Source organism: Sapajus apella, unplaced genomic scaffold, assembly GCF_009761245.1.
Source record: "Sapajus apella isolate SASKATOON/1434 unplaced genomic scaffold, GSC_monkey_1.0 scaffold106, whole genome shotgun sequence".
Lineage (NCBI taxonomy): Eukaryota > Metazoa > Chordata > Mammalia > Primates > Cebidae > Sapajus > Sapajus apella.
The window spans coordinates 4704045-4731406 of NW_022437046.1; the positions used below are offsets into that span (position 1 = coordinate 4704045).

Below are 27362 nucleotides of genomic sequence, written 5' to 3' on the forward strand. Positions count from 1 at the left end.
ACAATTAGCCAGGCATGGTACATGCCTGTAGTCCAGGCTCCTTGGGAGGCTGAGGTAGAAGGACTGTTGGAGCCAGAAATTCGAGGCTGCAGTGAGCTATGATCGCAGCATTGCACTCTAGCCTATGTAACAGAAAAAAGTAAGAGTGAGAGAGGGTTTTATTGATTGATTCACAGAGAGTGTTGCTCTGTTGCCCAGTCCCACCCTAGCTTCTGAGTATCAGGGATTATAGGTGTGAACCACTGCACCTGGCAAGGATAGTTTTAAATTCATAAAGACTGAGAGTTTACTACCCACAGACCATTTGCCCATGCTGAATGATGCAAATAGAAAATGATACCAAAGGGAGGATATAGTATGTACAGTCAGAGATTAATTCACTAATTTAACTATTTGTGGACCCCTTGTATACAAATGGTTAAAACACAGGGTATACAAATGGTTAAAACATCAGTGAATTTAATTTCTGACTGTAAGCTAACAGAAATAAATATCTGATAAGCATATGTATTTTAAGGTGAAACAAACTAGGCCGTCGTTATTCAAAATGTAGTCTGGACCAGTGCTAGTCCAGGAACTGTCTGTCACTAGTCTGTGGTGAGCAGAGTGGAAAAAGTGAGAGTAAAAGTTTCAGAACTTCTAGAGCAATTTGACATTATTGAGATTTTTTGTTGTATTTTACAAAACTATCAGTTCACAATGGAATAAAGAAAAAAAAACCCTACCAGCTGGCCCTTCCCCACACAGAGAGAAAACCATTGCCCTAGACAACCATAATAGGGTGACAGTGGGTATTCAAAAGGTTAAGAATCATTGAGGTCACTGATTTGTTTGGAAGGAGGATAAAGATAGTAACCAACTTTAGGATTTGTTGGAAAAAAGCATGATCAAGTGTGCGTGTTAAAAATGTAAGGATACCTAAAGGAAAGGTTAAAAACAGAGAGCCGGGTGTGGTGATCACATCTGTAATCCCAGCACTTTAGTCTCGAACTCTGGATCCCAAGTGATCTGCTCGCCTCAGCCTCCCAAGGTGTGGAAATTACAGGCGTGAGCCACTGTGCCTGGACTGTAATCCCAGCACTTTGGGAAACTGAGGTGGGAAGATCACTTGAAGGCAGTAGTTTGAGACCAGCCTGGGAAACAAAGAGAGAGCCCTGTCTCTACCCACCCCCCCGCCAAAAAAAAAAAAAAGATGAGAAACAGAGATTATAGATTTCTAATTAGCAGAGGAAAAAAGGAAATAGAAGGAGTATAGAGAGCTTTGTAAACTTGGTAGGAAACAGAAAAGGAAATAAAAGGTAAAAAGAAACGTGTAGTGTGGGGGTAGCATTAAGTCCAAATATATTTGCAATCACAAAAAAATAAAAAAAATATAAAAAAAATTATAAAAAGATACAGGTTTGAAATATTTCGTTTAAAGCTTTAAAATGCTAAAGCAACAAGACTTTGAGAACAGGATTAAATTTTAAGAATGAGTGTTTTATACAGAAGAGGAAAAGTTATACTTAGAAATCAATGACAGAGCACATTTGAAAGCAGCTTTTAATAATGCCTAAAGTTTTTGTTGACCAGTTCTTTGGCATTCTTGTTTTTTACATTAGCTGTAACCAGAGACAGTTTTATTATTGCTGATGATTATGTTGATGTTAATACTCCGTCTGTCCACATTCTTTTCATATGTCTTCAAGTCATTATGGATCTAAAAGCTGAAATCACATATTTGTTCATAATTTTGCTCTCTTTATCTGTTTCTCCCAAAGGCATTATACCTTTCTGTTGAGTTTTTAGGAACCAAAATCACCTAACTTTAGAATACAACGGATAAGTAGTTCATTTTCACTTCTAGGAGTGTGTTTGGACATTACTTAATATATTGAAATTTTTTTCACTAAAATAAACACTGTGGATTTTAATCCTTTGTTCATAAACCTCTCCTGGCATTATTAGGGAATGATATATTCTTGCTAATTTTATGTAGCAAAATGGTCTTTATTTGTCATACAAATGTGGCATTCTTTTTTTTTTTTTTTTTTAAATAAAAAAATAGAGATGAAGTCTCACTGTGTTGCCCAGAATGGCCTCAAACTGCTGGGTTCAAACGATCCTCCTACCTCGGCCTCCCAGAATGTTGGGATTAGGGCGGGAGCCACCACACCCAGCCAGATACTGCAACCTTAAGTATAAGTATTTAATAGCAGTGCAGACAAAAGAGAAGTTGAATAAGTGATGATGCAGATTTTTATCTTAGTTGTAAAAGTGATTCATGATTTTTTTTTTTCTGTTAAAAAATATCAAGCCCATTATTAAACTAGGTACTGTGGGGTAAAAGTATAAGACATGGATTCACACTTATTTTCTTTGTTGAGGAGATAAGATAGCATATATTCCAGAAGACATCCAGTTTACAAAGGAGTTTAGTTTGAAAATTGTTTTTGGTGTCAGTTGTTTGCGTCTTGCAGATAATGCAGGCAAGTTTTAGCAGAACCTTAAATAATTTGAAGAGCACTTCAGGCAGAGGTTTTAATGTTTGGTGACTATTGGGAAGCAACGAGGAGCTTTGTTATACCTTGATGTTTTAGCTGGCGGTTGGTGAATAAGGCTGGGTGGCCTGGAGAGATTTTGACATGGGTTTTCTAGGTGGGTTTAACTGCTACGATGGTGATTAGGAGAGGGTGAGAAAAACAAGGCTGTTGAGCCAGTAAGCTGGAAATCTTCAGATTCCCATTCAGGATTTTGCCTTTAATGTATAAAGGTAAGATTATCTTTGCCTGAATTTCCTTTTGGTGACCACTCTTCTTTTGTGGGACTGCTGACAGCTACTTTGGATGAATACATAGTCCTAATCATTAGGAATGTGGGTATTGGAGTCAGATTGATGTGAGTTTAATTATAGGCACTCCTGGCAACTGCTACTCACTAGGCTCTAAATCCTATGATAAAAGGAATTACATCTCTAATGCTTACCATTGTATTAGCACTATATCTCTAGCACAGTGCCTGGTGTGTAGCAGGCGCTCAATAAAATTTTGTTAGCGAATGCAGGTGAATGCCTGCTGTATTTTGGGCTATCATAGCAATAATTGAGAATAAAAATCTTGAGCAGATGATATTTGTCCCACCCTGGATTACCTCCAACCTCAACTTTTGGCATTTATTTTTATGTAACTCATAGTGGTATGATTACTCCAACTATTGTACTATTGATAAGGTGCAAAAGCATTAGACCAGTAAGAATTCTTTTCTGACTAGAAGCTGTAGCAGTAATATCTTTAGAGTCCAGTAGATGGCAATACTTTCTTATTTTAATGGCAAAAATTAGAGCAGGAATAGAATCCAAGTCAAAAGGAGCAAATCTTTGTGAATGAAAGAAACTCTCAGGATATTGAAATAGCAATTTGGTGACGAATTTCACAAAAATAACCATATAGCTTGATTGTCTCAAGTACATAGGCTGAGATTGAAGATTTAGTTATAACAAGTTTCAGGATTTGTTTTGAGAACCTGCACAAATGAAACTTCCTTATTTTATATTTTTCAATTTGTTCTGGTACTGTGTTCCTTGAGCAAATCACTTAACCTCTCAGTTTTAGGTTCCATATCTCAAAAGTAAGAAAATCCTAATTAGCTGGATAACACTGCAGGGAATATTATTTATCTAGCCCAATACTCTTATTTTATAGATAAGGTTCAGAGGGCTCATGATCTGTTGAACTTGACATGGCAAGTTAGCTCCATGCTACGGATGATAACTTAGATGTAGCTATAATTTATTTTATTATTTATTATTATTTTTAAGACAGAGTCTCACTTTATCACCCAGGCGGCAGTGCAGTGGCGTGATCTTAGCTCACTGCAACCTCTGCTTCCTGAGTTTAGTCGATTATCCTGCTTCAGTCTCCCAAGTAGCTGGGATTGTAGGCATCCGCCACCACACCCAGCTAATTTTTGTATTTTTTTTTTTTTTTTTGAGACGGAGTCTCGCTCTTGTTACCCAGGCTGGAGTGCAATGGCGCGATCTCAGCTCACCGCAACCTCCGCCTCCTGGGTTCAGGCAATTCTCCTGCCTCAGCCTCCCGAGTAGCTGGGATTACAGGCACACACCACCATGCCCAGCTAATTTTTTGTATTTTTAGTAGAGACGGGGTTTCACCATGTTGACCAGGATGGTCTCGATCTCTTGACCTCGTGATCCACCCGCCTCGGCCTCCCAAAGTGCTGGGATTACAGGCTTGAGCCACCGCGCCCGGCCTTAATTTTTGTATTTTTAGTAGAGATGGAGTTTCACCATGTTGGCCAGGCTGGTCTCGAACTCCTGACCTCAAGTGATCTGCCCACCCTGGCCTCCCAAAGTGTTGGGATTATAGGCGTGAGCCACCATGCCCAGCTGCTATAATTTATAGATCTCTGTATATCTATATACTTACCTTCATAGCTTTTTAATCTTTAGAGATTTGCCTATAAGTAATTTCACTCCATCCTTATAACAACCTTAGAGGAAGGTAGGGAAAATAATGATTTTTATTATTTGCTTAAAGGAAATTGAGTCACAGGGAGGCAAAGTGACTTCCTTTCACTCCATGACTTAGTCATTTCTATACAATAAATTGCCCCTTTCTCTTTGCTCCTGAAGCCCTTTTGACATACCTCTGTTAGTAGCTGTTGAGTTTATTCTAATTTTTTGAATTGTATATCTGTCTCTCTTTCTAGAAGGTACAAACTGTATCTTAACTTTGTATTTCTAATACTAGTAGCAGGCACAGTAGCAGGCATCTAATAGGTATATACTAAGTACCTACGGAATGAAAATGAATGGCCAAGATATTAGGATGAGTTGTGGCAAACCTGGATCAGAACATGTCTCTCCCTCTTTATAAGCATACACTTTCTTCATTATACCATGACACCTGGGAAGAGGTGATGGGATAGAAGATTTTCATCATTTAATTTCTGTGTGAGGTTTCTTCCATTATTTAATTTCGCTAACTGTGATTATATACTGTTAGGTATATCTTCTTTAACTTATAGCATCTTAGAGGGGCAAGTAGTAGTGTTTTCATTTTCAGATGAAGATGCTGAAACCCAGACAAGTTAAGAGATTTCCATGTAGTTAACTTTGTAGAACTGAGAAATTAAATGGATGGTTATTTCCTCTTGTTAGTCATATTAATGGATACTAACTTGTTTCCAAAGCACGTCCCACGTAGTACACAAGCAGAACATTGTTCAGAAGTAGGGATTAAGTGTCCCAAGTAAAGCCTATATTTTAACAAGAGAGCTGGATATGGTATATTTCTCCTCAGGTCTTTCAGTACATTATCAAGGAAAAGTTGGAAAATCATTTTAAAAACCCATTCCTATGCATATTCTGTCTAGTTTTCCTTCCCCGCCCCCCCCGCCCCCCACCGCCCCATACAAAATATCGTAGAAGAATCAGAGACTGGGCCAACCCTCAGGGGCTGTTTATAATAACTGCTTGTTTTATTGTAAAGCATCTAGAGATCTGAGCCCAGATTAAAGCCAGGGTAAAATTTTATTTTTCAACTATTTGAGCTGGTGTGATTCCATGCCAACAGTATTATACTAGATAGGTATAGAGCTTTTATTTTATTTATTTTATTTTATTTTATTTTATTTTTTGAGATGGAGCCTCACACTGTTGTCAGGCTGGAGTCCAATGGCGTGATCTTCGCTCACCACAACCTCTGCCTCCCAGGTTCAAGTGATTCTCCTGCCTCAGCCTCTCGAGTAGCTGGGACTGCAGGCGCGTGTCGCCATGCCCATCTAATTTTTTATATTTTTAGTAGAGCTGGGGTTTCACCATGTTGGCCAGGCTGGCCTCAAAATCCTGACCTCGTGATTCGCCCACCTCAGCCTCCCAAAGTGTTGGGATTACAGGTGTGAGCCACCATGCTCAGCCTATTTTATTTTTTAATGTTTTTCCTATTTCTCCTCTCAGGAATACAGAACTTTAAAACACTACCATTACGAGTTTTCATTTACTGAGTGCCTGCTATGAGACACTATTCCAGATAGGTTGCGTATTTTTATTTGACCTGTATATAACAGCCCTATGAGGTAGTTATCCTCATTTTATGAGTGAAGTACCTTAGAAGAAAGCATTAAACTACTGACCCAAGCAAGATTGCATAGGTGGTAAGTAGCAGATCCATGATTGGAGCCCAGGCCTGATTCATTTGAAGGCTTATTTTCTTGACCACTGTGCTGCATGGCTTCTGTACCTTTCTTCCCACTTCATATAGTGTGACAGCGTACCAAGGCTCTCCCTTCACTTTAACCAGCACAAAGCATAACTAGTTGTGCAATGTGGGAATCAAATGAGAGTACACATGCAAACACTTTGGACAGTATGAAAGTGCTTTATTCTACAGATTTGGGTATTTATTATTGTAGAGTGGGCATGCAATGCCCATGAGACCATCAACCCACTGAAGTCCACAAAAGTTCCACACATTATTCACTATATTTGGCTTCCCTCTGAGTCTTTTTTCCCCCTTTTCTCTTGGATCGAGTTAGCTTTTGACAGATGTTTGGAAAATCATCTTATCCCGTAATTCATGTTTATAAATCCTGCTGCTGCAGTGTGGTCCCCATTCTCTCTCTTCATTGAAGCCAGAGAATAATCTGGGAAAATGCCATGTTTCCTGTTATGAATTTGGAGGATCTTGTCTCCTTAGCACAATTTTGGAGCTTTTGAGAACGTTAGCACTGTAAAATTCAAAGCCAAGTATGGTTCTTCATATAGATGTTTTAGATTCTTGAGAGGTAAACAGAACAGAGCTCGACTTGTTCTCACCAGGAGATTCAGAGAGTTTAAAATTTTGTTTTGTTTAATATTTTAAAAACTTGTTTTCACTATTCTTTTTTAGATTTGTAATGAGGGCATTTGAGCCCCCTCACCCCATCCTATAAGTCAATTTCTGTTTCAACTGTTATACAAAGCTGGAAATCTTCTCTCTCTTTTTTCTCTCTCCACGAATGCTAGTTAACATGCTGTCACTGTTACCATCTCTTCCTACTCTCCTCTGTTCTCTCACAGTTACAGTAATTTGGGCATACATCCTTTCTTCCTATTAGGGCATATGATCCTTTAGGGCTGAGGTTATGCCTTACTCAGTTTTATAGTCTCAGGGTTTAGCATAGACTTTGCTTACTGAATATTTTTCCATGAGTGAATGAAGTCTACTAGGATCACATTGTTCCCATCTCTGTTTTAGGGTAGACTTTTTACTTAAGGGATGGCTACTTTGGCAGTGTTACTTTCAGTCCTCATGTCGTGGAGTAGCATTGAAGGCACTTAGTCCACTTCATACTTGGAGTGTGTGCCTGTGATTGTGATTATTTTCTGAGCATATCTGAAGTATGAACAAAAACATCACCTCTGTTTACATTTAAAATCATTAATTTTAGTTTCAGGATCTGTATACCTTTGCTAAATAGCATTATTCTTATTTCTCAGTGTTTCTCCCTGTTTTAAAGGAGGGAAAAAACATCCTCTGTTGTCTCAAACGTTGGGCCAAAACTGCGGGGATGTACTCGTTCAGCTCAGGTTAATTGTCTAAGAAGAGGTTTCACCTTCCCTCCTTAACAACTTAGTATCTGGGCTTCATCAGATCTCAGAGCCAGGGGTGTCTAAGGCTTGATGATGCTTAACAGAGATATGTGCACAGTTTCATTCGGCTTAAACTTCACTGACACCTAAAAGTGTTATTAATGTCCAAATGAACATGTACATCTAGGAACACAGGCTTTCTGTTGATTCATTAGGCAGCTGTAGTCATTACAAATAAAGCACTGTATTTTAAAAAAGTCTACTCAAAATGTGCTCAAGTAGTAGGATGAGCCATTGTTTTTTTTTTCCCTTGCCCATCAAGATTCCTTATTTTCCCCAGGTTAAGTAGAAGAAGACTACTTTCAAAGCTCACTTACGGTATCATGAATAAATATAGAACACTGGCAAGTCTTGCTGGGAAAGCTTTCCTCCCAGATAGACACCTCCAGTCTAGATTTCCACGTATCTAGACATGTGTCAAATTTGCCTGAATGTTTCAGAGATACACATGCTCTCCATAGCTCAAACTGAGTTCAGTTCCCCTTCCCCTCTCACAACTCTTCCTCTGTGTTTCTTAGTGAAGTGAATGGTACCACGATCCACCTACTTTCTCAAGTCAGAACATAGAGTTGTCCTGAGTCCCTTCTTTTATGCTAGATATCTACTTTTCTCCTGGCTCTTGACATTATAGCCAGATTTATCTTTCTAAAATGCTGATCATGTTCTTCCTTTATTCAAATCTTGTCAGCAGTATTTGACCTCAGTAATTAATGGCCTATGAGGTCTTGTTATTCCTTATGTCTAAACACTCCGTCCTTAACACTCTTAGGCTAAGATTTGTTCACATCAGCTTTAGCTAAGGCCCCATTTCCATAGGAAGGTTTTTCTGTGATGTACCTCTTAAATCCAATGTGAATATATCCCTTTCATATGCTTCCATAGCACCTGTATTACATTTCCCTCGTCACTGACCCTGATCCTATTATATTCTGATTGGCCATTTGCTTATGTCTCTTACCTGCTACACTGTTTACTGTGCGAGAGTAGGGACAGCATGTTTTCACCAATTGATCCCTACTACTTAGCACTGTTTCTGACATATAATAATAATCCAGTAAATACTTGTCAGATTAGTGAAGGAAGCTTCTGTAGCAGCAGATCATTAGAAATTCTGCTGGAATACACCACTTGGTTGTCGTCAGTATAGCTTAGCAGTCCCTAACCTTTTTGGCACCAGGGATCAGTTTCGTGGAAGACAAGTTTTTCCACAGATGGGGGTGGGGATGGTTTCAGGATAAAACTGTTCCACTTCAGATCATTAGGCTTTAGTTAGATTTTCATAAGGAGTATACACCCTAGATCCCTTGCAGGTACAGTTTACAGTAGAGTTCGAGCTTCCATGAGAATCTAATGGCGTCGCTGATGTGACAGGAGGTGGAGCTCAGGTGGTGATGCTTGCCCTAGGGGTTGAGAACCCCTGGTATAGCTTGTTACTCAAAATTCTGATTCTCTGTCTTAGTGGGTTCTGACATTTCTGCATAGACATCTGCCGAATTATTATACTTTAAATGGAGCTCTTCATTTTTCTTTCCAGGATTGCGTTCTCTTCCAGTTTTCCATGTCATTATTAACTATTTTTTAATTTATCCAGGCCTCAAATTTTATAGTTAGTGTTGATACATTTTTAAAAAAATTTTATCCACTCTATTTAGTCAGCCACTAGACTCTTCTGAGTTCTTCTTTGAAATAGTTCTGGTAATGTGGCTGCTTTTCCATGTCCATTGCCATAATCCAAACTCAGATCAACATTCCCAAAGGGCTGGGTCGCTACAGTAGTTTCCTGGTGGGGCTGCGGACTCTAGTCTCTTTGTATCCACTCTGTCCTACTGCTGCCTCATTAATCTTGCTAAAGCACACTTTCGTTTTTTATGCCTTTGCTTAAAGATTGTATATAATAAATTTATATTGTCTGCTAGATGTCTCCAAATCTCTGGCCTGATCGTCTTCTCTCCATCAGCCCAAATTCAGTCAGTCATATAGTACTTTGGGTTCTAGCTCTGCTTTTATCTCTCTTCTTCCTTTTCCTCCTCCTACCCACCTTGCTCCTCCTCCTGTCTCTTTTTCCGTTGCTGTTATTTTTCATTACCATTGCCATTGACGGATTTTGAACCCTCATTATGTCTAGTATGTATGGATTTTTATAGTAGCCTCCTATCTGGTAGTTGGGCAGTCTTCTCCGTCCAATTTATCACATTTGTCAATACCAGAGTAACCTTCCTTAAATGTAGCTCTGATCGTAACCCAAACTGTTAGAAACTTTTCATGAGCCCTTACTGCCCGTAGGTTGTCTTTACATTTTAGCATGGTATTCAAGGCTTGCTGTGTTCTGGCCCTCCTCACTTACTTATTCAGCTGTATCTCCCACTACTTCCCTCTCCAGGGATCCAAATAATTTCCACGTCACTGAAGCTAAACGAATTGGACCACTATTTAATTTTCTCTGAATGCAGCTTGTGTTTTCCTACTGTCGTGCTTTGGCTAAAGGTGTTCAGTCTGTGTGGGACTTTCCTTCACTGCCATTCACTTTTCAGTACTACTTAATCCATCCTAAACACTGCCACCCCTGCAGCCTTTGATGTTCCTGTTCTATTAGATGAAATCTTTACTGCAGCAGAACTCCTGTAGCCTTTTAAAAAACCTTTCTTATGGCATTCTTATATTATTTTACTTACTTATTTACAACCTTCACTGGGTTGTGTACTTCGTGAGGACAGTAGTAATAATTGACTAACACCATCTGTGTGTTCAGTAAACACTGAAAGGAATAAGTATATGTATAATGCTGTTTGCTTCCTAGTCAGTTATCCTACTAACTGGGTTCTTCCTGTATAAATTTTGTAGTTTGAATGAAGTTAAGGACAGTTTTGTGTTGTTATAGCTAAAAACTCTCAAAATATATAGTAACATGTTTTAAAACGAGACTCATCCAATGAGTTAGTACAGGGGTAAGCAAACTGTGGTCTGCCCAGCACATGTTTTTGTGTGGCTTGCAACTAAGAATGATTTTACATTTTAAAGAATTTTAAAGAAAAAATAAGAATATGTGATAGAGATAACATGTGGCCTGCAAAGCCTAAACCATTTACTACCTGTTATGGAAAAAGTTTGCTGACCACTCATCTAGAAATGCACCTGACTTGCCTGGAATTACTCCTGCTCATTGGATATGTGGAATTATCTATTTCCCTGAGAAGTTTAATAGGCACTCACCCAGACTGGTTACTATTCCATTCCTTGAAGAAGAATAATGTTAGGCCTGACTTCAGAAGAATTTTGAGTGACATGTAAATCTCTTCTGGGCTCTTTGGCACTTGGCAGTATCTCACACAGATAACCAGATACAAATGAGCCATTTCTTTCCATTATAATCCTTCATCAGAAGTCTGGGATCGAACATCTGGTGAAGTTAGATGTCATTCAGAACAAGGCTCTTAGCATATTTCAAGAATGTTAATTGCTAAGTGATGGCTGAAACAGAAGGGCTTAATAATGTCCTTAAATTGCCTTAAATGTACATGGACTCAGAATTTTAGAATTGGAAAAGGTCTTAGAGATCATCAAGTATAGCCTGGTTCTTAAGAACATGGGCTGTGGAGCCAGACTGCATGGCTCTTCTCTTTAATCCTCTTCGTGTCTCAGTCTCCACACCTTTAAAGTGGGGATAATAATAGTACCTATTTCACAGGGGTTTGTGAGTATTAAATGTGTTGACATTTAACATATTAACAGTTAGTTAACATTGACATGTAAGATACAATTCTGTCTACCACACTGTATGTAAATGCATATAAACATTGCTCTCAATATTGCTATTTTTTATTATTGTTTTTATTAGTAGTAGTTGCATCTCATTTTATAATTAAAGAAACTGAGGCCTAGAAGAGTTAAATTATTTTCCTCACTTATGTGATAGGCAGGGTAGATTAAAAACCAGGATCCAGGATTCCTTCTCTGGGTCCCCTCCCACGTGGGAGCTGTCTCTCTTTCTCTCCGCCCCCCTCTGCCCACCTCTAATAAATCGCTTTTTCGCAAAAAGAAAAATAAAAACAGAAAATCAAAAAAACCACAGGATCCTAGCTTTCAGTTGAATGTCCTTTCCCTGTTATGTGTTGTTTTTAGTTGTATGTCGGTGAGTGTGGATAAATTTTTTATAGTCAGAAAAAATACTTGGCAGCTTTTTGCATAAAATAAGAAAAGCTAAGTAGAACATCACTCATAATTTCTCCTGAGAATCTTAAATCAAATTCTCAAGTCTCCTATTATTTGGATTTTGTTGCTGATTTATAAGACTGTCTCCTGTCTCTGTTCTCTTTTTCCTCATCTGTCCTCAAAATGTGTAGATTATTTCATAGCATCCCTTTTTTTAAGTTGAGGTGAAATTAATGTAACATAAGTTAACTGTTTTGAAGTGTGCAATTCAGTGGCCCTGGGTACATTCACAATGTGTACCACCATCTCTGTCAAGTTGTAAAACATTTTCATAATCCCCAAAGAAAACTTTGTACCTATTAAATGCTCACTTTTTATTTTGCTGTCCTCCAAACCTCTGGCAAACACCCATCTGCTTTCTATCTCTATGGATTTACCTATTTTGGGTATTTCCTACAAATTGAATCATATAGTATGTGACCATTTGTTCTGGCTTTTTTCACTTAGTATAATATTTTGGTGTTATATCTACAGGTAGCATGTGCTTCATTCCTTTTTAGGGCTGAGTAATATTCTATTGTATATGTACACACACAGACATACATACACATTTTGCTTATCTATTCATCTGTTGATAGACATTTGTGTTGTTTCTATTTTTTTTTTGACTGTTAGGAATAGTGCTGCTGTGAACATTTGTATACAACTGTTTGTTTCAGTGCCAGTTTTCACTTCTGTTGGGTATGAACCTAGGAGTGAAATTGCTGGGACATATTATAATTCTATGATTACCTTTTTGAGGCACTGCTAAACTTTTTTTTTTTTCTTTTTTAATTCAGTGGCTGACCATTACATTCCTAACAGCAGTATGTGAGGGCTCTAATTTCTCCACATCCTCATTAACGCTTACCTTCTGTTTTTTATGGCATTTGTATACCTTAATTTGGAGAATTGTCTTTTCGGGCTCTTTACCCATTTTTAAATTGAGTTGTTTGTCTTTTTGTTGTTGAATGTAAGAGTTCTTTATATCATCTGAATATTAGACCTCTATCACATATATAATTTATAAATATTTTCTCCCATTCTGTTGGGTTGTTTTTCTACTTACTTGATAGCGTCTTTTGATGCACAAAAGTTTTTTAATGAAGTATAATTTACTAATTTTTCATGCTCATGTTTTTGATACCATATCTAAGAATCGATTGGTAAAGCCAAGGTTATATAGATTTACCTCTATGTTTTCTTCTAATAGTATTATAGTTTTCTAGCTTTTTTTTATTTTTAATTTTTTTTGAGATAGGGTCTTACTCTGTTGCCCAGGCTGGAGTATAGTGGTGTGGTCTCAGCTCACTGCAAACTCCACCTCCCAGGTTCAAGCAATTCTTCTGCTCCAAGCCTCCTGAGTAACTGGGATTACAGGTGTGTGCCATCATGCCTGGCTAATTTTTGTATTTTTAGTAGAGATGGGTTTCACTATGTTAGCCAGGCTGGTCTTGAACTCCTGACCTCAAATGATCCTCCTGCCTCAGCCTCTCAAAGCGCTGGGATCACAGGCGCGAGTCACTGTGCCTGGCCACCTTTATGGTTTTACAGTTAAGCCTTTGATTCATTTTGAGGTAATTAAAAAATATAGTATCAGGGGCAGGTCCAACTTCATTCTTTCACATGTGGCTATCTAGTTTTTTCAGCGCCATTTGATGAAAAGAGTTATTTCCCCACAGAGTATTCTATGAACCTTTGTTGAAAATCAGTTGATCATAGATGCATCAGTTTACTTCTGGATTCTCAGTTCTATTTTGTTGATATATATGTCTGTCCTTGTGTCAGTGCTATCCTGTTTTGACTGTCATTGCTTTGTATTAAGTTGAAATTAGTATGTGTGAATTTTCTAACTTTGTTCTCTTCAATATAATTTTGGCTGTGTTTTGGCCCCTTGCAATTCCATATGAATTTGAGAATTGGCTTTTCCATTTCTGTAAACAAGGCTCCCGGAATTTTGAATGGCATTGAATATCTAGATTGCTTTGGGTATTATTGCTATGTTGGCAATATTAAGTCTTTAAATCCGTGAACATGGGATGCCATTTTTTATGTTTTGGTTGGAATACAGTTTATTTATTTTTCTTGGCTAATTGTCCTGTCTGGAACTTAGATTACAAATGTTGAGTAGAAGAGCAATCACCTTGTCTTTCTTGTTTTTTATATTCGGGAAGACTTTGAGTCTTTTACCTTGAGCATGATGTTAGCTGTAGGTTTTTTGCAGATGCCCTCTATCAGGGCTGGGAAATTCCTTTCTATTCGTAGTTTGTTGAATTTTTTTAAAATCATGTAAAGGTGATGAAATTTGTCAAATGCTTTTCTGCATCAACTGAGATGACTGTGTATTGTGGTGTATTACATTGATTATTCCTTTCTTCTTTCTTTTCTTTTCTTTTTTTTTTTTTTTTTTGACAGAGTCTTCCTCTGTCACTTAGGCTGGAATGCAGTGGTACAATCATGGCCCACTGCACCCTAAAACTCCTGGGATCAGGTGATCCTCCCACCTTAGCCTCCTGAGTAGCTTGGACAACAGGCATGCACCACCATGCCCAGCCAATTTCTTTCTTAAAAAAATTTTTTTGTAGAGATAGTATCTCACTATGCTGCCCAGACTGGTCTCTAACTCCTGGGCTCTAGTGATCCTCCTGCCTGGGCCTCCCATAGTGCTGGGATTATAGGTGCCCAGCCTGATTGGTTTTTATATATTGAAACTCCCTCACATACCCTGTATGAATTTCACCTGTTCATGGTGTACAATCTTTTTAAAAATTTTTTTGTGGTAAATTACAAATACATAAAATTTACCATCTTAACCATTCTAAGTGTACAGTTAAGTGGCATTAGGTACATTCACATTGTTGTGCAACCATTGCCACTATCCATGTATTTCACCTTGCAAAACTTTTCACCTTGCAAAACTGGAACTCTCTATTAAACAAGAATTCGTCATTTTCCCCTCTCCCCTGGTCCCTGCCAGTTACCCTTCAACTTTCTGTTTCTATGAATTTGACTACTCTAGGTACCTCATATAAATGGAATCATGTAATAGTTTTCCTTTGATTGGCTTATTTCACTTAATATAATGTCCTCAAGCTTCATCAGTGTTTTAGCATGTGTCAGAATTTCCTTCCATTTTAATGCTGAATCATATTTCATTGTGCGACTATACCATGTTTTGTTTATCCATCACCTCACTGTGGATACTTGGGTTGCTTCCACCCTTTCGCTATTGTGAATAACGCTGCTATGAATATCGATATACAAATGGCGCTTCCCATCCTTGCTTTCACTTTTTGGGGGTATATATATCCAGAAATAGTTGCCAGATTGTGGGTTATAATTCTTTTAATATGCCGCTAGATCAGTTTTAGTAGTATTTTGTTGACGATTTTTATTTCTATATTCATAAAGGATATTGGTCTATAGTTTTCTTGTGACTTTTTTATCTGGCTTTGGTATCAGGATAGTATTGGTGTCAGAGAATAACTTAAGAAGTGTTTCCTTGCTTTTATGGTTTTTGAAGACTTTGAGAAGGATTGGTGTTAAATAATTGGTAGAATTCACCAGTCAAATAATGTGGTTCTGGGCTTTTTTTTTTTTTTTTTTTCTGTGAGAGTTTTGTGATTACAAATTCTATCTACCTCGTTATCTGTTATAGGTCTGTTCAGGTTTTCTGTTTCTTCTTGAGCCATTTTTAGTAGTTTGTGTATCGTTTTGTCTAGGCTGTCTGATTTGTTGGCATACAATTAATTGTTTATTATATTCTGTTATTATCCTTTTTATTTCTGTAAGGTTGGTAATAACTTTCCCACTTCTGTCCTGAATTTAGTGATTTGAGTCTTCTTTCTTTTCTCTTTAGCTAGTTTACCTTAAGATTTGTCAATGAGCCAGGTGCAGTGGCTCATGCCTGGAATCTCAACACTTTGGGAGGCTAAGGTAGGAGGATAGCTTCCATCCAGGAGTTCAAGACCAGCCTGGGCAACATAGTAACATCCCCCCTCTCTATAAAAAATAAATATTAGCTGGGCATGGTAGTGCATGCCTGTAGTTGCAGCTAACCGAAAGGCTGAGGTGGGAGGATTTCATGAGCCCAGGAATTTGAGGTCAGTCTGGGCAACATGGAGAAACCCCATCTCTACAAAAAAATACAAAAATTAGCTGGGCGTGGTGGTGCACGCCTGTAATTCCAGCTACTCAAGTGGCTGAGGCAAGAGGATGGCTTCAGTCCAGGAGGTCCAGGCAGCAGTGAACTGTGATTGCGCCACTACTCTCTAGCCTGGGTGACAGAATCAGACTTGTTTCAAAAAAAAAAAAAAAAAAAGATTTGTCAAAGTTGGGTCTTTTTAAAGAACAAGCTTCTTTAATTTATAACAGCCTAGTTTGAATTAATACCAACTTAGTTTTAATACTTTAAAAAGCTTTGCTTCTGTATAGCTCTGTTCCCCCACCTTTATGTTATTGTTTTCACATTGCATCTTTTTAATGATTTGCCCATCAAGATAGATTTATAAGAATTGTTTCATGTATTTGTCTAGTTGATTGTTTTTTAAAAGGTAAATTAACTAGACTTTCTTAGGCTATATCCGGTTAATACTGTGTCCTTTTTAATCTTCATAATGTATTGCTGGTTCAATTTGCTGATATTTTGCTAAGGATTTTTGTGTTTCTGTTCATGAGGGATATTGTTGTATAATTTCCTCTGTGTGTGTGTGTGTGTGTGTGTGTGTGTGTGTGTGTGTGTGTGTGTGTTGTCTCTATCTAACAGTTTTGGCATCAGTGATCCCAGTTTTATAAGTTGTAAATTGTTCCCTTTTCCAGTTTCTGAAGGAGTTTGTGTAAAGTGGATATTATTTCTTTCTTGAATGTTTGATGAAATTCATCAGTGAGACCATTTGGACATGGATTTTTTGTGTGTATGTGGGAAGATTTTCAATTGCTTATTCACTAAAAAAGTAGATATGGGGCTATTTAGATGTTTCATAGGGCGTCTGGGCACTTTGTGTTTCTTTTCAAGGAACTTGTCTAATTAAGTTGTCACAGTTATTAGCATAAAGTTGGTAATAATATTCTCCTAATACCCTTTTAATGTCTGTAGTGACATAACTTTTAATGCTTCTACTAGCATTATAGCAAACATGTACATGGTGCTTATTACACACCTTTCATTTTACAGATATTAACTTTTAATTCCCACAATTTGTGAGGCAGTTACCATCTCCATATTACTGATGAAGAAACCAAGGTCAAACTAAGAGCACTCTGGTGCCTTGCTTAAGATTATACAGTGGTTGTATTGAAGGCTTGAATTAGAATCCTGGTGGGTCCAGAGTCTTTTTTTCTAAACTACTGTTTACTCTGCCTTTTGTTTGTTTTTTTTTTAAGAGACAGGGTCTTACTTTGTCGCCCAGGCTGGAGCACAGTGGTGTAACTGCTCAATTGGTTCACCTTGCCCACTGCCTAGACAGAGCCGATTTATCAGGACAGGGGAATTGCAGTAGGGAAAGAGTAATTCATGTAGACTGGTTATGCAGGAGACTGGAGTTTTATCATTACTCAAACCAGCCTCCTACTCTGCCTTTCATAAATGACAGAGATACCTATTCTGTTCTTCTTCTGGAATTATCCTAAGTTCTTTTTAGAAAGTATCCTCACTCTTTTGTACCACAGAGTGGAAATATTTGTTTCTGGTGTTCCTAATCAGAACTTGGAATGCCCTTTCCCCCATAAAAACATTACATATGATGGCTAGGCATTGTTGAAATACTATTGTTAATACTCTTTTTGAGTCACATAATATGTTAAAATGACTTCTGGAGCTTCCTTGGGAGGTTCACCACGATTTATGATGTGAAACATTGTTTCCATGGGAAACTGTGAAAAAAGTGTATTTTATTTTATTTTTGACCTAACCCCAAATTTACCATTTTTTTTAAAACGAGATTTTCCCCAAAAGTAAAGACATGAGAAACAAATCCAGTGTTCATGCATTCCCAAACTGCAGTCTTGATTCCAGGATACCTCCTTCTCTCAAGCTGAGCTGGCTTCTGGGAATCCAGTGGTGGTATAAGGGTTGAGGGTTCCTTTGTGCTGCATTTTTTAACTGCCTCTCTCCTGAGTTGTGGGGATAGATTCTGCAGGCTCTTGTAATGGCCCAAAGGTGCCCAGCCCTGACTCCACTTCCGTGTCTGTGATCCCAGGTGGGCAGGTCTCCTGGGCCCCTGTGCTCTCAGCAGCTCCCTCAAGCGCCTCTCCATGCTGCTGTCGCTCCAGGTGTTGTTCAGCCATCATCTGGAGCCCTCTCATTGTGGATGTGATCCTTGTCATCTGTCTCTGTGGAGATATTACCAAAGTGGGTCAAGGATCTGTGTTCATCTCTCTTTAGGGATGACTGATCAGCACAAGGGTGGCAGTGTAGGGTGACACCTCCAAATCTGCTCTGCCCCCTCAGGGCCTGGGGGCTATTGTCTTGCTCCATGGCTGGGGCAGTGATCGCTGGGCCCACACTGTGGTGGGAGGGAAGGCTGCAGGACTCGGGGCTGGGCTGGGTGCACCCCCTCTCCACTCTTGTCAGATCTCCCCACCAAAACTGATTTTAAATTCCCTTGCCTGAAAGGTTAGACTTCTGTTATATGGCAAATATACTTTACTATTTGGAATCTCTAAAAGTTTAGATTTATTCAGTTGTTAATATGTCATATTTTTTAAAAAACAAACATGATTAATTTGTGCATAGATTTTATTTGGTTTGGTTTTGATTAATTTGTTGATTAATGTCTTTCAGGGTTATTCAGTTGCTCAGAAGAATATTCTTCTGCAGGTGGATCAGAACTGTGTTCGCAATTCTTATGATGTCTTCTCTTTGCTACGGTAAGAAACTTCTTAGATCGCCTTGAATTCTAAAGAATCTTTCTCATTTTGAGTTTGTGACATTTCAATGTGAGAAAATTAATGGGAGTTTTAGAGCCTGTTATTTAAGCTTAGCATTTTTTAGTGTAAGCCTCATAAATTTTGTTGCTACAGTGATTTAAGTTTATCTCTTTTACCAAGTCTTTGGAAGACCATTTCCTTTCTCTGGACAGTGGGAGAGAATATTTGGAAGCCAGTGATCTTAAAACAGACATTAGCTATTTTCTGGTCTTCTGTACCCTACAGAACAGCAATCAAAGGTGCAAAAGTTAAACTTATCAAAGTCTTAACAGCTACAGCATCACTCGGAAAGCCCTTCAGCAGCCCCAAACATGGCTTTGAGATTTGACCTGTTCTTCGTCTTAAAAGAATTATGTTTGGCAAGCCAAAAAATCTTTGCATGTATCTAATGCTCAGAGGCTTATAGGCCTCAGCTCTATATTTTCATAATGTCTGGGTTTAATTTTGAAAGATTTTAAAATTTGGCTTTAATTTCAAATGTGATAGATCATATAGGATATTTTTCCAGGGGGCAAGCTACCAAAATAAATGCAATTCCAAATAAAGTTAGCAGTGACACTCAACCTGTGTTCACCCTACTCAGACAGATTGTTCATTGAAATTTGATTTTGACAGTATTTTTAATGTTTACATGACACATAATACATTTCAGACCATTAGACATCCTCTATATATGTACTTGAGGAAGAATCTAGAAGGATGCTTGGAGAAATGGTTATTTTAGAAACATTACAAAATTGACCTTTCCTTTGTGAGCCTGAATCTTATTACACATGATAATATAGAGTTTGGTCACATGGACTGTGTCCATTCATTTTAAGGAACATGATTTTGACTAAAGTAACCATATACATTTTTCTGAGTTTTGGTTCTTGCTTGAGAGATGTCTACACCTTGACTGCTTAGGATATGTAGGAGAACACACAGGGTTCAGAAATTAGAGGGTGGAGATAGTGGGAGGCATCAATACATACACATATTTTAAAGCCTCTTCAGTTGGAGACACACTAAGTTTTAAGTATTAAAAAGAATGTCTAGAAATGGTTTGAAATGTTAGTAAGCCGCTAATATTTCTTGATCTCAGTTTTCTTAGTAAAATGAGGTATAGGTACAATTATTTTAAAGACATGTTCTAAATGTGAGATTGTGTGCCCTTATTAGAGAAAACAGTAGGATTAAAAGAAAAAATACTAAGGAAGAAGAGGATTTGGGATAGTGTAGCATCATATTTGCTAAAAGAGGATAGTTTCAAGGAGTAGCAAACACTGTGATAATGTGGAACGGGACCTGAAGAAAGACTGTTGGATCTTGTGAAGCAGTGTGGTATAATGGAGGATGCTTTGATTAATCTGATCCTGCCTTTATCTTTGATTTATCCTGATTTATTTGACCTCTGGTACTTCTAAAAAGTGGAAGCAGTGTAATTTTCAAGCATTTTCACATTTGTTGTCTTATTCTCTTAAACGTTTTTCCCACATCAGGGATGATAGATAGCCTTTATCTTGATTATAGCCAAGGGACATTCAATGTTTTATCTATCTGATGGCACACAGAAGTAAGAGCCAGGCTGAAGGATGCTTTGAAGGTTTCCTGACAAGCATGTTTTTGTAGATCCTTTTAATAGTCTCACCTTCCTAAACTGGTGGTTATAAGATACACATGGCATAATGACTGAGGAAATTTTTTGGTAAACACAGTGTCCTACATAAATGCAAAGTCATCAGGCTAATTTGGATGAATTGCTCAGTTATTGAAAATTGATCTCTCAATGATTTGGCTCTTGAGGGATTCATATCTAGGGTATTTTTCAGATTCTTCAGGTGTGTCAGTAATTTGAACTGCATTATTAATAGTGGTCTCCTCATCGGTATTGTATAATTCATGCCTAGCTAATAACACAGATATACTTTTCCTAAGCCAGATTAAGTGGTAATTTATCAACCAAATTTACTGAACCCAGGGTGTTGTTCTGGAACTGGAAACTTTAAATTGTTCTTATCAAAGTCGGTGAGTCAGATGGAACTTTTGGTGATTGTTCTCTCAGACATTAGTAAAGAGTACCCATCATCTGCTCTATTAAATGATCCTCTCTTCCTTAGTGCTTGCCATGCTATATGTGAAGTGATTTTTAGGAAACTTAATTTTATACCTATTGCATTAAACTCTAGTTCATGGTTTCCTCTCTAACATTGCCATTGGATGGAGTCATTTAAAAAATATATATCTTTTCTTTTCCTGATGCTTTCTTGGTTTATAAAATTTCTCCTATTTGATCTGTAATTTTATGTGCAAGCACACATCTAAATTCTTTAATGTCACTTAGCTCTATAAAATTCTGCATGCTGTTTGGAGTTGTGATTAGAACCCCAGTCTCCTGATTCTGTTTTTTGTTTTTGTTTTTGAGACAGAGTCTTGCACTGTTGCCCCATCTGGAGTGCAGTGGCGCAACATCAGCTCACTGCAACCCTCATCTCCCGAGTTCAAGTGATTCTCCTGTCTCAGCCTCCTGAGTAGATGGGACTACAGGCAGGCACCACGACACCCAGCTAATTTTTGTATTTTTAATGGAGACGGTGTTTCACCATGTTGGCCAGGCTGGTCTCAAACTCCTGACCTCAAGTGATCTGCCCGCCTCGGCCTCCCAAAGTGCTGGGATTACAGGTGCGAACCACCGCGTCCAGCCCTGATTCTGTTTTTTGAGAGTATATTCTAGTTAATTAACTTTCATTGTGCTGTTTGGCCACTAGGATGCATCTGTTCTTTCTACTTTTCGTGTGGGAGTGTCACAGAAAAATGGGCACTCTTTGGAGCACCTAAAACCAGGGTATTAAAAGCTCCTTCAGGCTGGGCATGGTGGCTCACATCTGTAATCCCAGCACTTCGAAAGGCTGAGGCAGGCGGATTACCTGAGATCAGGAGTTCAAGACCAGCCTGGCCAACATGGTGAAATCTCGTCTCTACTAAAAATACAAAAATAAACCAGATGTGGTGGCACATGCCTGTAGTTCTAGCTGCTCAAGAGCCTGAGGCAGGAGACTCACTTGAACCTGGGAGGTGGAGGTTGCAGTGAACTGAGATTGTGCCACCGTACTCCAGCATGGGTGACAGAGTGAGACCCCATCTCAGAAAAAAAAAGAAAAAAGAAAAGAAAGAAAAAAAGCTCCTTCAGATGGATAGTGACCGAAGATCTTATTCAGATACTTTGACCCATAGTTAAGAATTTAGGGTAATTTCAGTGTTGTGAAAGATTAGCAGTTCTTTCCAAATTTACGTTTAATGTGGGTTAGCAATTGACCCATTGCTTCTTAACCCTTGGAAATCTCTGGATTAAGGCTTGTTTTCAGGTAAATAGCCATTTAATTAGGAGCAACTTTACTCATTGTTATATTTGATATTTTAGGGTCTTCACCACAAGGTGTTGATGTTATTCCTAAACTGGCATTTGGAATTTTATTTATTTTACAATTTTCTGGTGAGAAAATTAGGGAATTAAAATGAGTATTAAGCAGTGTTGTAAATTATAAGTAAGCATTTATTTTTAGGAGTTAACTTAAAAATCTCTTAGCATGATTTCTTTTAGGTTAAGGAATATAGGCTTATTAGATAGCTTTCTAATAGTCTTACAGCTAGTGCTCAACCTACGACCACGATTGGTTCCGACAGACTGGTCGTAACACGATCTGGTCGTAAGTTGAGTAGGCTATATGCACACGGAGATGGTAGTGCTGCCGGAAGCTGGTCTGCACTGTCGCACGCCCAGCTGGGCAACGTTTGCGCTGCCAGACGTGGAGCAGTCGTGGCTAGTGATTGTGGTCGTAAAGTCGAATGGTTGTAAGTTGCATAGGTCGTAACTCGATCAATACCTGTATTAGGTAGCTTTTTCCTTTTGGTTCTGTTTTTTTTTTTTAAATCCTGTTTATGATAGGGAATTATTGAAAGATTGTAAAGAGAGGAGGAGTAAGTGACATAGTCAGGTTTGCAGTTTAGAATTCTAACTAAGGTGTCAGTGCAGAGTAGACCCGAGGGATGCGACTGGAAGCAATGATTCATATCTAATCTTACCTGTTCTCTGATTCAGAAATTACTTTTAGTGTTAAAAAACTCATATTTTGGTTGCTTTTTCTTTTATACTTTTTCAAAGAGGTAGCTCTGTTACGGTAAGAAAAGTAATAATTCTGTTTTTTTTTCAAGTATAGTTTTTATTGTTTTTTTCTCCCTTCTCCTTTAGAAATATCCTGCTTTTGCCAGTTTAATAATTGGAAGTATGGTGGAAAAATCAAGGGCTTTGCTCCTTCACCTAAAACTACCATGCGTAGGTAGAGTAGATGCAAGACCTTGAGCAAGTATACATTAACTTTTTGTATACCATAGTCTGCTTTTATAAAATGGGGCTAAGATTTGTCTCTCCTATTAGAAATATTGTTAGAATTAAATAAGGTAAAATATTTGAAAGATCTTAGGACAGTTACTGGCATATAGTAGACATTCAATAAATGCTAGTTTTCTTCTTCCTCTTTACTTACCCCATCTTGGAATTAGCTTCTTCTCCAGCCAGTATTCTTTCTCCTTGTTACCACTAGCTTTTCCACTTTTCAGCATAATTTTCCTTTCTCTCTCTGCCTTTCTAGTGTTTTCTGTATCTGCTTTTATAACTGCCTGATGGGTTCTTCTTGCTCACTGCCAAGAAAAGCCAATGCATTGAGAACAGGTTTTGCAGCAAAGAAAGAGTTTATCACAGGGCCAGTGGATTATCACTTGCCAGTGGCAAGTGGATGGATGGGAGATAATTCTCAAATCCACTTCCTCAGAATTCATGGGCTAGAGTGTTTCAAGGATAGTTTGGTAGGCCAGGGCCTAGAAAATGGGGAATACTGATTAGTTGGGTTGGGGCTGAAATCATAGAGGGTCTAAGCTGTCTTCTTGTACCAAGTTAGTTCCTGTAGGGGGGTCATAAGACCAATTGAGCCAGTTTATTGATATGGGTTACCTGTTTGGCACCAGCTAGTCCATCAGAATGCAGAGTCTGAAAAATACCTCAAGCACCAGTCTTAGATTTTATGATAGTGATGCTATCTATAGGAGCAATTGGGAAGGTTACAAACCTTGTGACCTCTGGGTACATGACTCCTGAACCATAATTTTACAAAGGTGGTTTTGGTCCCTAAGTAATAAGGAAGAGCTTAGTTTTGGGAAGGGACTGTTATCATCTTTATTTTAAAGTTAAACTTTAAACTAAATTCCTCCCATAGTTAGCTTGGCCTCTGCCCAGGAATGTGCAAAGACAGCTTGTGAGGCTAAAAGCAAGATGGAGTCAACTACTCCATCTTGATTGATTTCTGTCACTCATAATTTTTGCAAAGGTGGTTTTACTTTCAAAGTTACTTTTATTCTAAAGTCATAATAAAAATATTTAATGTGTGTATGTCTTTTCTCTTTAATGACATTGAAATCTTCTTGAAGGAAGAGATTATTTCTTATTGCTGTATTTCTCCTCCGCTTTTATCTTACCAACATTTCTTGGTTAATTGTAGGAGTTCCTTTGGCTTGTGAGCTTACCTGGACTCTTCTGTATTACTCTTTTTCCCTACGCACCCTCTTGTGTTACTAAAGCTACAACCAACAAAGCCACATGTTAATACGTCTTCAATTTATATCTCTCGAGTCCTGCCTGTCTTTTGAATTTCCAGTCCGCATTTTTCAACGACCATAGATATTTGTACTCTCTTGTCCCTGAGGAACCTCCACACCAACATGTCTGGAGCTACACTCATTGGTTTAATACTCCTCTTTTCCTTTCTTTTCCCTGGTTTGTCTCATGGTGTTATCACCATCCTAGTCTCCCAAGCCAGTTATCTTAGTCATTTTTGTTCCCTTAGTGATAGATATAGTTGATGATAAATCATGTTGATTCTTTGGTGAGATTTTTCATCTGTCGACCCTTCTTTGTTTTTAATCTGTATTTTCCTAAGTCCTGATCTTCTAGATGAAGTCATTAAGGCACAAAGCAGTTAAGTAACGTACCCAAGGACACACAAACTAGTGTTAGAGCCTGTATTCAAATCCAGGCAGTCTAGCTCTAAAGCCTATCATATAAACCAGTCTATCTTAAATCTTTATAATCTTTTACACAGTTGCTAGAGTGATCTTTTAAAAGATACATGAATTTTTTTACTTGCTGGGCTTAGAAAGCTTTGATCCATCATGTTCAACTAAGTACTTGCAACTAAAAAGTTCATACTTCTTAATGTGATACTGAAAGGACTTTTTTAGTACACACCGTTAGGGACCATGGTCTTTATTTCACTTCTTCCTACTCCCTATCTATAGGTATAATTTATGGAATACTTAATGTGTTATAATTAGCTCTTCATTGCCTGATCTTTCCTCCCCTCTTCTTAATACCTCCAAACTGAGAGTGCCTTTAGGTAAGAACCCTTGTTTTATTGGTCTTTGTATTATATATATGTTAAGCAGATAATAAATGCTTTTTCTATTGATGAAATTGAACTATTGTTCAGGTTACTGGAGGACTAAGGTTTTGTTTTTCCTAATGGTTTGCATCTGGTAAAATGGGAGTTGTAAAAAATTTCCAGGCTAATATTTAAAAGTTGTTGAAAATGCACTCAGGTCTATGAACCTTCAGCTGCTTCTTTCTTTCAGCCACTGCTCTCCATATAACATCTGGTGAGATTTTCAGGATTTTGTGACTTTTAATCTAACTTTTTCTATAAGTGTTTTGAGAACATCTTTATTTGGCTCTCTAGAAGCAAATTCCCCTCCCCTCAAGTTGCTAGAAAGTACTTTCAGCTATAAAATTCCAGTTTTAACAGGAAAATGCTCACAACCAATAAATTATCATTAGCACAGTGTTTAGAAGAGAGATGAGATGAGAAGTATAAATGTGCAACTTCGTTTATATCATCTTAAAATTACAGATATGATAACCAACTTTTAGGTTGCAGGAGAGTTTTTTTCCCTCCTCCCTGCCTAATGGACTCTCTCTAAGTGGTAGTTGCAATTCTACAGAATACAGCTAAGAACCCAGCTGTAAGCAGACTTTACAAAGTTTATGTACTAAAACTCGTGTACTTACTTTTCATAGTAGAGTCTAGGCTCTTACCCATTTTCTGCATGCTCATTTTCAGTAAGTTAGGGGAGGAATTAAGAGGATTACCATTAAAATAGACACACTAACAGCAAGAAGTGAAAGCTGATAAGTTTGCTCTGTTTGTGGTATATTCTTTGATTGTGGAATATTGCTGGGTGATAAATCGTATTAGCTACTGTCCTACCTTTATAGTCACTGTGTTTGGATTCTTAAACAGCCGTGTCTCACTACTTCATGTAGAAAGAGAGAGGGGGAGAAACAGTTCAACTGTAAGAAGAGACCGACTATATAAAAAAGCATAGCCGACTGCTGTGTGTGTGCTTGGCCCAAGCACATCTCTGTATTGCAGTTCATAACTCAAGTTGCCCATGAGAATTATGAGTGCACTGTCTTCGTTTTTAATAATATGTCTCCATTTAACAGATGAGGAAGCAGACTTTGAATGGTGAGAAGACTTGCCTGGACCACAGGCTGGTTAAGTGTGGAAGCAGGTCTGAAAAAAGGTCTGCCAGGCCCCAGTGCACTTGCTGTTTTCCATTATGCCGTATTGGTGCCAATCAGCAAAATAGAAAATTGTAATTATCTGAGCCTTCGTAAGAAAGCAGGGACATAGAAGAGGTAGGAAGGTTTTCAATCAAAATTTAAAATAAAATAATTTTGGTATTTAATGTAAGTTTTGGTAGACCAAAATTTGTATTTATGTGTAGCAGCACATTTTATTCTTCTTTATTCATCTCTTTACATATAATACAAACATATCTATGTATGTATACATACATATAAAGACACACATATACACACACATAGTTTTACAAAAATAGGATTTAAGCAAAATACGGGAGTAATTATAGGGTGAAGTGTTTCCCCTCCCCTTTCCTTGTATTTTTTGGCTTATCTTCTTCTTTAAGCTCTTCTCCCTAGTTCCGCTGCCAGAAAACCACCCAACTCAGATCACATGTCCACATGACCCCAGTTACCCTTCACCTGTGTTAACAATCTGATGTGTATCCGTCTGTATTTTTTCCCATAGTCTCTATGTATATGTCATAGATATGATTTATAGATATATGTGTATATGTTTTCTATATATTTATGGTTTATATATATGGTTTGAATTATTGTTTTATAAAATTGGAGTAGAAATACATACTTGGGTTTCTTGTTCAATGTTCTATGTGTACATTCCTCTAATTCACTTTTTTAATGGCTTAATAATAGTCCATGGTGAGGCCGTGTCATATTTATTCAGCCACTACCCTATTGATAGACATTTAATATAATATTTACTCTGGCTCTGGTTTTTAATCCTTGTTTGTTTTGACAATATGCACATTACTGAAGGAAATATTTATATACATAGATAACCTTGTTTTTATCATAATTTTGTTTCCACGGATTACATTCCCAGCAGTGGGATTTCTGAGTCAAAGGGTATGTATTGTTTCAATTTTCAGAGATATCAGGTTGTTTTCCCAAAGGACACAAAATAAATGGCATTACTGCTTACGC

The 27362-nt window shown here is 37.9% G+C and overlaps 1 protein-coding gene across 6 annotated transcripts in view; it reads left to right on the top strand.

The window, feature by feature from the left end:
- The window catches only part of UVRAG (UV radiation resistance associated), a 317013-nt gene that overhangs the window by 80604 nt on the left and 209047 nt on the right, over positions 1-27362 (top strand). For all 6 annotated transcript variants that reach the window (XM_032259109.1, XM_032259107.1, XM_032259108.1 and 3 more), the window contains one exon: positions 18600-18685. In XM_032259109.1, the coding sequence (XP_032115000.1) occupies positions 18600-18685 (86 nt within the window). The remainder of the gene's footprint in view (positions 1-18599; positions 18686-27362) is intronic.